The following is a 9,480-nucleotide window of genomic DNA, read 5'->3' as shown; positions in this document are numbered from 1 at the left end:
AAGTTTACTACTGTTATACTTAAAGTATACTTAAAAGTATACTTTTATATACTAGAAAGTGGGCCAATTTAGTCCCAAGGAGTATTGAAATAGTACACTTACAAGTATACTACTAGTACACTGATATTTGTATACTTCCTACATAAAATATACTTAAAAATATACTTGAACTTTACTTAAGTATACTTAATCAAATAAACTTGAAGTATACTACATTTTGGTAAGGGTTAGCATGTGAAAATCAGAGAACCTGCTTTCTCTGATCAATCAGATAAAGTCAGTATAACTCTATAATGACCCACTTCTGAAATAAGCCCCAGAACGATAAAATGAACCTTTTTGAAAAGCCCTACATAAGGGATTATATATGAATACAGGTGACCATAAGATGCCATTGTTTTAATATTCCATATTTGGCCATCCTCTACAGATAACTTTCAGGACCAAATGAAGAGAGAACTGGCTTACAGGGAAGAAATGGTGCAGCAGTTACAGATGGTAAGGAGCTTTCTGGTAACATAATTTCCCATCTGATTAATTTGCGTTTAAATCATACAAATATCCCACATGCAGCCCTGTTATATTAGTAATCTGCTGTAGCAGGCTAAATCTATGTTAAAGAGGAAATATAAGATAACCAGCAGACAAGCAGCAGGATCTGGTGTCTCGCAATCTTTTGTTGTCTAGAACTGGTTCAACATTGCATAGCGCTGCGGCATCAGTCACTGGGGCATCTGTGTTTTAACACATGGATGATGCTGGCAGACTGCCACTGTGTGTTCTCTCAGTTCAACACCATCCGTCAAGCCAGGGGAGATCATATATGAGAGATTACAGCGTGACAGATTGAAAGCTGAACTTCTGTAATGCACAATAGAGATGAATACATAATGACGCTTGGAAGATGGAAGCTTACGTTTAGTGTTGTATCACCACATATAAGGGAATATGCGAATGTAGTCACGGCAAAAGAGTATTTTTAATTTAAAGACAGAACGGCTTTAAGTGACCTATTGCGTTTATGTTTTGTTTTTTTTTTAAGTAATACTTTTATTCAGTAAGGATGCATTATATTAATAAAAGTGAAAGTAAAGACATTTATAATGTTACAAAAGATTTATGTTTCAAATAAATGCCGTTCTTTTGAACTCCCTGTTCATCAAAGAATCATGACAAAATGTTTTCAACATTGATAATAATCAGAAATGTTTCTTGAGCAGTAAATCAGCATATTAGAATGATTTCTGAAGGATCATGTGACACTGAAGACTGGCGTAATGATGCTGAAAATTCAGCTTTGATCACAGGAATAAATTACACTTTAACATATATTCAAATACAAACCTGTTCTTTTGAATTATAAAAATATTTCACAATTTGACTGTTTTTACTGTATTTTTGTTCAAACAAATGTAGCTTTGGTGAGCAGAAGAGACTAAAAAAATACTGAGCTCAAACTTTTGAATGTATTATAATAGTAAAATAGTGCATTTACTACATTAAAAAATATGAAGGACACAAGTTTTCCGTAAACATTCATTTAAAGGGATAGTTCACCCAAAAATGAAAAATTGATGTTTATCTGCTTACCCCCAGGGCATCCAAGATGTAGGTGACTTTGTTTCTTCAGTAGAACACATATGATGATTTTTAACTCAAACCGTTGCAGTCTGTCAGTCATATAATGGAGGTGAATGGGAATCACAGCTTTGAGAGTCAAAAAAACATACACAAACAAAACCAAATTAAACCCTGCGGCTCGTGACGATACATTGTTGTGTAAAGACACGAAACGATCGGTCTGTGCAAGAAACTGAACAGTATTTATATCGTTTACCTCTCATGCACTGCAATGTCCGAATGTCCTATCTCTCAAATGGACCATTGACACTCCTAATTGAGATTGTAGATAGAGTGTGAATGGTCCATTTGAGAGATAGGTGGCGGTAATGCACTTATAAGTCTGCGATCCGCCGTAAAGCAAGAAGAAGACGCGTCACGCGCCGGCTGTCGAGGACGTGCTCAGGACAGTTCAGACATTGCAGTGCATCAGAGGTAAACGATATAAATACTGTTCAGTTTCTTGCACAGACCGATCGTTTCGTGTCTTTACACATCAGTGTATCATCACGAGCCGCAGGGTTTAATTTGGTTTTGTTTGTGTATGTTTCTTTGACTCTCAAAGCCGTGATTCACCTCCATTATACGACTGACAGACTGCAACGGTTTGAGTTAAAAATCTCAGTTTGTGTTCTACTGAAGAAACAAAGTCACCTACATCTTGGATGCCCCGAGGGTAAGCAGATACACATCACATTTTCATTTTTGGGTGAACTATCCCTTTAAGCAAATTTTGTGTCATCCCTTCTGTAGATAGATGATATAATCCCTAAAATAACAGATAAGAGAAATGCTGTATTGTTGATGGGCAGTCCAAGTATTAACTGATTCCATAGTGTGTTTTTTTTTTTGGTAGATTCCCTATGCAAGCATCATTAGAAAAGAAAAGGTCGGGACACATCTAAACAAAAGCTAAATGGTAAGTATCAAAGTTATTTCATCATATGAGAAAAATAATGTGTCTGCATTCACTAAAATCTATTTAATACAGATTTCATGATTTGTCAACAAAATAGATCACCGTAAAAAAAGTAACCTTGAGTTGAACCTTGTAACTTATAAAATAAAGTAGAAAATTGCTTAACTTATTTTGATGACTTAAAGTAATGTAAAAACACATGTTGTCATAACTTATTGGCCATATCATTTTTTTTTTTACACTAAATAGCACTAATTTGTCATCACATTTTTGATGTTCTTGATTATTTTGAGAAATCATAGTGACTATATCAATTGTTATATGTTTTAGGTCAATTCGTTTGAAACAAAATCAAGCTGCTCTCAACATCTCAACACAAAGAAAGCAACGTCTTCACCGGATCAAAATGTTGAACGCTGCCTTTGACAGACCACCTCAACAATGTCCATCTCTCAATCAAACCAAAAGGCATCAGTGTACTGACTGATAAACAGTATACCATTCAATGCATCTACCAATGATTTAGAGTTCATTTGACATATTTCCTGTACAGTAACCCCATTTGATTATTTATGAACTTATTTAAGTTTATTTATTACCCATGCATTCACTTATATTGATAACAGCAAACTGTACAATGAAATTAGCTATAGGTTGTAAATGTACAAAAGGAGGCTGTGGAGGCAACGGGTTGCTCTGTATTGTGGCTGATGAGCAATCTGAAAGTGTGTAAACCTTTCATGTTTTGCCTGTTTAAATACAACATTGACATAAACACACGTTTCAAAATGTTATTATTAACTGTTCATGCAAATGTATTTAAACATGTTCTTGTAGTTTCTCTATTTATGTGGATAATTAAAAGTCTATAATATGAAAAAGACCATTCATTTTAATATTTTTATTTTATTATTATTATTATTTTTTTACAAGTGCACTTTGAAAACCACAAGCATAATACAATACTAAAGAAAGAAAATGAGTGATAGCACAAATAGGCTATAAAACAATATTTGTGTGCATTTTTAGGGTTTACGTTGATTATTTATATTATTTGTCAAATATATTATTTAATTATGCCTATTAAATATATATTCGAAAATATTATATAGCCTAATTCAGTTACTACATTCGTTTTACTAATTATTTCCTGCATAATGTGTTGTATTACTATTAAATGCTGCGATGATATATAGAATAATGTTGTTGTACATCAGCAAACAAATAAAACAAAAATAGGTTGTTCAAAAATAAAGTGTCTTCATACGATTCAGTGAGTATAATGAGTACAAATACAGTGAGCACGTGATTCATGTGTTTGGTGGGTACAGTATATGGCTAAAGTCGGAATATCATATTTAGCAGTTAAAGTAGTGCAGTTAGAGTAATATGTTAGTATTATGCTTTTTTTTTTACTCTTGTCAATCTAAGCCTTACGTCTGTGACGTAATTCCGCACGACGCACGCAAGCGCTTTTGCGTCGTCGCACGCACGCAGTAAACTGAAGTAGTTAGCGGCAGCATGGCGTTCACCTTCTACGCGCTGATTCAAACAGCGATATTATTCACGAATGCCGTCGCGGTGCTCCACGAAGAGAGGTTTCTCAGTAAAAGTAAGTGCTTAGGACTAGAGTTTTCTCTTCAGTATGATGGTAGGTTTGTTTTGTTGTGTAAATATGTGTGTATAGCCATCTGGTTTGCTAGCCTAGCGTTTACGTCTCCGAAATGTAACGTTACGGGAAGTTAACGTACAGAAATATGAGAATGTTATTATTAAATATTATAACATGCTTTGACCGTGGTAGTTTTTGACATCGCCTGAATGGATGTTTAGCAGTTATTAACAGAAATCCGAATTTGAACAGGCTAGTCTGCATCAGTTCGCCAGTATCATCTTCTGTATATGCCTACATATGAATCAATATATGCGAAATAATAACATGTTTTGAAATGGATCAGCACCTCGTGAAAGTGCAACGTGTGCGCAGAGCTGCTATTTAACTTCTTTTCATCACTACATAACTCCATATCTGTGTTATTTAATAGCGTCAGTGACTTTGCTATTTGAAAATATTAATGATTACAGTGGGTCTAAACATTGAATTTAATTTGAAATAAGATAACATGAAAGGAATATACATGCATGCAAATGTAACATATGAAGGAAATCAGCAGGAACAATACAATCATATAAGAAATGTTTAAAGATTTTACAGTAAAGAAAAAAAAACAGTAAGAAAGACTTCTAAATATCTAAATGAAATTTGTTCTTGTAAATAAATCAAATGCAGTGCAGAACAAATAAAGGAACAATGCATTCAGCAGCATGGCTCTCTCGTATCTTTAAGCAAAATGAATAAATAAAATAAAACAAATCAGATTTGATAACTTAAATTCTCCCAACGGGAATACATCTGGCAGCATTGATAAAATAAATGAAGCAAAGCTTACAGAATACAGATCAACTGGGAATATTAGCAAAAATAGCATTTTGCAAGCTAGTTGGATAGGCATTATGCGTAGGCCTGTCACGATAACAACTTTTTGTTGTGCGATATATTGCCCCAGAAATTAATTTTTAAGAATATTTAGATCATGGAAATTAAGTATCAAAATATTAGATACCTTAAAAAGCCTGAATAAATAGTGAATAAACATTTTCTAACAAAAAGTGCAAAGTAGAAAAAAAAAAGAAAAATGCACAAAGATTTTTCCATCTACAGATGTTTCCCTGACCTTCTTTTCTTTGTAAATGAAGGGTGCTCACTATTGCTGAAAAACACAATCACTACTCAGCAGTCAGATGTCCGTATGCACAAAGGCACAGATCCCTAAACGAGACCATATCTGCAGATGAAACTTTTTTTTGTTGAAGCATTTATTAAATTTGAACTAGCACCAACTACACCACGTTATGTACGAGAAGCTGCAAAAGACACAGGCGCAAGTGGAATGTACAAAACATGGTGACATTAATTTTTAAGTAAATATAATGGGCGATATATTGCGTCACCAAAAATGATTGAGGTCATGTACATATATTGTGCGATAAGTCGATATATTGATTATTGCGACAGGCCTAATTATGCGTAATCTTAATTTGTACTTCTGTTATTTTGTTAGAGAGGCAATATTTTTCAGGGATTAACTATTCTTTATTTCCAGTGAATACAGTCAAAAAGAAAAAACAAAACAAAACATGTTTCCAGTAAAATGTACATCTTGGGGATTTGTAAACGATATAAACCTTCAGCCCTTGATGATAAAGATACACATCTTAATATGCATGCATATAGTCATTATAGCATGACATGTATCATTATAGAATGCTCTGTAATTAACAAACTCATAATTTTCACAGTCGGCTGGGGAGCAGAGCAGGGTATTGGAGGATTTGGAGATGAACCCGGCATTAAAGCACAACTTCTGAACCTTATTCGCTCTGTCAGGACTGTCATGAGAGGTTTGCTCATTTCTACAGTGTCAATAAAAGCAATAAGCCCCGTGAAGCCGTGGTTTACAGTGAATTTATAACAGCTAAGGGGCGTTGTTAGGTAAGACGCGAAGCGGAGTAAAACCCACTTAGCTGTTATAAATTCACTGTAAACCACGGCTTCTTGGGGCTTATTGCTTTTATAAAACGGTTATTCCATATACGTAGTTAGGTTTCATAAAATAAAACAGAGCAAATAAAGTGTAATGATATTAATAAAAAAAGTATTCTTCCACCAAACAATGTAGTGCCTCAGAATCAGAAACTACAAAGTGGTTGCCGAGCAACACACAAACGTAAACAAAGGTGTATGTTTGTAGAGTAATTTACAACAGCTTCAAACGCGGCTCAGCCAATCAGAATCAAGGACCGGAACTCTCCGTTTTATAAACTGATGTTACTAATTCCCATGTTTAGATCATGGATAATCTATTACTAGCGAGAATCATTAATAGAGATACTAATTTACCTGTAATTTTTTTAGATTTGCATTGATCTTAATCATGTTCTAGGGAAAATTAGGTCCATTTGTTGTTTCTGTGTCTTTTTGTCGACATGTGCCAGAAATCGTTTAATATTAACGTGTTTTCTCTTCTCCTCTCGCAGTACCTCTGATAGCAGTAAATTCAGTGTGTATCGTCTTATTATTACTGTTTGGATGAAGAAAGAATCGATGGATTGCGGTGGATCAGGATCTGTTGTGGAACACAGGGAATGTGGCAAAGGAAAATGGACTGTTTTTGTATCTGTGGTTCTAAATGTTGCTCTCCAATGTCTGACAATTGTACCCGGAATGATTTACTGTAAGTACTCTGGTAGTTTTATACGAAACAAATACTAGTAAACATTTTTCTTTTCAAGTTTTGTAGCTTTACGGAAGCTCCTGCGTCTGTACATGCTGTTTTTGTCACATTCAAGGTCCAGTAAAGTGTCGATTAGAACAAGCGACAATGAAATCAGTCAGACTGGTCTGACAAAGCCAAACGGTTTGTTTCTGGCACCTGAAATTGTATTTTTTTTTCTTTCTTTTTTTTTTTATTTTCATAAATGTTAAGTTCCCCAAAACTAATCTTCCATTTCAAAGACAGCTTGGAAAGTAAAGGTTGGGTTTAATATATTTAAAGGCATATTGATAAAGTTTGAATTTTAATAAAGATGCTTACTGTACTGAATTGTAGTGTTATTATATAAAATACAACACGTTTGGTCTGAAAAGTTTGACCAAAGTAGCCTCTAGCTTTATGAGCCAGTCGTTCCACATTTCAGATGTTAAAGGGGTCCTATTATGCTCTTTTACAAAGTTTTGATTTTGTTTTGGGGGTGTACTAGAACATGCTCTGATGCTTGGTGGTTCGAAAAACGCATTATTTTTCACATAATTTACATTATTACAATACCTTTCTCCTCATCCTGGCACAACGGCTCGATTAGTTCCGGCTTTGATGAAGGTCCGCCTTCTGAAAAATATGTTGTGATTGGTTAGCTGTCCCAGTGCGTTGTGATTGGCGAACAGCTTAGACGGTGTTTCAGTACTGCCCCGCCTCTTGCTCTGTCTTTCAACAAAAGCTTTTTGGCGAATCCGGCAGGCACTGTACTCCCTCATGTTGTGGAAGCTGTCCTCAGTAAAATGCGCAGCACACAATAGCAAATTTTATGCCCAAACATACACACTGACTAAAATTAAAAAAGTGAAAAAGCATAATAGGACCCCTTTAATGAAGTGATTGTGTCTTTCCATCTGTTAATGTATGTTGGGGATTTTGTGCCTTTTTTTTGTAATAAGTGCATTACACCTCTACTAATTTTGCCGCCTAAGATCAGTCAGCATTTATTAAATCAGATGGTTTAATGTTATTTGTTGAGGAGGTCGAGTGATTAGAAGCATATGGAGTCCATTAACAACACTAGATTACTCCATTAGGATTAAACTACCTTTTTATTAACGTACCATGGATAAAACGCTGAATTACAACCATATGTTCAGAGCAGAGATTAAAGCCTGACCCTCTTATAATCTATGCTTAATAGTTATTACCAAAGATGATGTGTCTTTATATTTCTCCAATCCCAGGATTTATGTCATGGCAGAGAAAAATATTTTTGGCAGCAAAGTTATGCTCCTCATTATCCCAAAGAATGGGTATCTCTCTCTCTCTCTCTCTGTGATATTTCAGTTTTTCTTTTTTAATAAATCTGCAAAAATGTCAACGATTCTGTGTTTTTCTGTCAATATGGGGTGCTGTGTGTACATTAATGAGGAAAAAAAATTAACTTAAATGATTTTAGCAAATGGCTGCAATATAACAAAGAGTGAAAAATTGAAGGGGGTCTGAATACTTTCCGTACCCACTGTATATGATTAGTGCACAAAAATAAGTGATAAAAACACACACACACACACCTATATATATAATTCTGTGTTTTAACAATTTTTTATCACGTATTTTTGTGCACTAATCACGAATAGTAAAACAACAACAAAAAATTCTAATATTGGTATGAGAGATATGAATTGATGTTCTCAATGCTTTTTAGTCTGCTATTAAAATATCCAGCTTTTTTATTTATTTTTTTTTTTATTTTTTTTTTTTATTAATCATTGAGTGGATACTCTCTCATACAACCCTCTTAAATGATTATAAACCGCCAGGGTGGAGAAAAGCCAGTGTGCTTTTAGACAAGTAAATAAATAAATCAATGAAATGCATCTACACATAATATGTTAAAAGTTGATATAAAACACTAAACTGAATAGAAAACAACTTAATGCGCTTTAGACAGGCATTTCTCAGGACTGATAAATGTAAGACTGCACCAGAGGAGGACCCTTGCAGGATGTAAGTGTAGTTCATAGAAATGTGTACAATAACTTCTGTTGGTCAAATGTGTTTTATGCTTTTAACAGTCATCGTTTCATCCTTTTGTGTTAGTTATACCAATACGCGCATGGTTTGGAAACGAATATTAAGAGCATGATCAGTTTTTGTCATGTTATTAAAAACCTAAACGCAAATCTCACAGCACTGCCCTCACACACAATCCTCTGTTTACATGATCGTTGTATTACTGAATGATTATTGAATGATTTGAGGCAATCTGCTTTACCTTATCCAAAGCTCTCTTTGTTTGGCAGCTCGTTTTAAATAAATGTAGGGTTTCCAAATCCTTAAAATGATGTCAAACACAGATGATGAGATGAAGTGTTCTTCTGAAGGCCAGTCATTGTGTTTAATCCAGAGTTCATGTGAATAAGAGCATTAATTTCACACTCGGAAACTGACCGTATGATACGCAAAATCCTAAATCGTCAGTCAGGTTTATCTGCATGGATTTATTCATTTATTTGCCATTCAGCCCAGCCAAAAATTATGATTAAAGGGGTCCTATTATGCTCTTTTACGAAGTCTTGATTTTGTTTTGGGGGTGTACTAGAACAGGCTCTCATACTA

The 9,480-nt window shown here is 34.5% G+C and overlaps 2 protein-coding genes across 2 annotated transcripts in view; both read left to right on the top strand.

The window, feature by feature from the left end:
• LOC107653123 (SKI family transcriptional corepressor 2-like) overlaps positions 1-3,384 on the top strand; it is a 15,660-nt gene extending 12,276 nt beyond the window's left edge. The window contains exons 10-12 of the mRNA XM_016439760.1: positions 431-498; positions 2,477-2,539; positions 2,870-3,384. Of these exons, the coding sequence (XP_016295246.1) occupies positions 431-498; positions 2,477-2,536 (128 nt within the window). The 3' untranslated portion in view covers positions 2,537-2,539; positions 2,870-3,384. The remainder of the gene's footprint in view (positions 1-430; positions 499-2,476; positions 2,540-2,869) is intronic.
• A 617-nt stretch (positions 3,385-4,001) lies between these two features.
• Positions 4,002-7,337, top strand: LOC107653125 (immediate early response 3-interacting protein 1). Its single transcript, XM_016439762.1, has 3 exons — positions 4,002-4,151; positions 5,900-6,001; positions 6,638-7,337. The coding sequence occupies exons 1-3, from the start codon at positions 4,061-4,063 to the stop codon at positions 6,691-6,693; spliced, it is 249 nt and encodes an 82-aa protein (XP_016295248.1). The 5' UTR covers positions 4,002-4,060; the 3' UTR covers positions 6,694-7,337.
• The last annotated feature ends 2,143 nt before the right edge of the window (positions 7,338-9,480 follow it).

The sequence above is a fragment of the Sinocyclocheilus anshuiensis genome, unplaced genomic scaffold (assembly GCF_001515605.1).
Source record: "Sinocyclocheilus anshuiensis isolate Anshui unplaced genomic scaffold, SAMN03320099.WGS_v1.1 scaffold131, whole genome shotgun sequence".
Classification (NCBI taxonomy): Eukaryota; Metazoa; Chordata; class Actinopteri; order Cypriniformes; family Cyprinidae; genus Sinocyclocheilus; species Sinocyclocheilus anshuiensis.
The sequence above is the reverse complement of the archived record's forward strand: the minus strand, read 5'-3'. Positions and strand labels throughout refer to the sequence as shown.

Excerpts from the sequence above, each read along its gene's own strand:
- LOC107653125 (XM_016439762.1), top strand. The coding sequence starts at position 4,061 with ATGGCGTTCACCTTCTACGCGCTGATTCAAACAGCGATATTATTCACG. Across the intron at positions 4,152-5,899 it reads AGAGAGGTTTCTCAGTAAAA|TCGGCTGGGGAGCAGAGCAG; the intron begins GTAAGTGCTTAG and ends TAATTTTCACAG. Across the intron at positions 6,002-6,637 it reads TGTCAGGACTGTCATGAGAG|TACCTCTGATAGCAGTAAAT; the intron begins GTTTGCTCATTT and ends CTCCTCTCGCAG.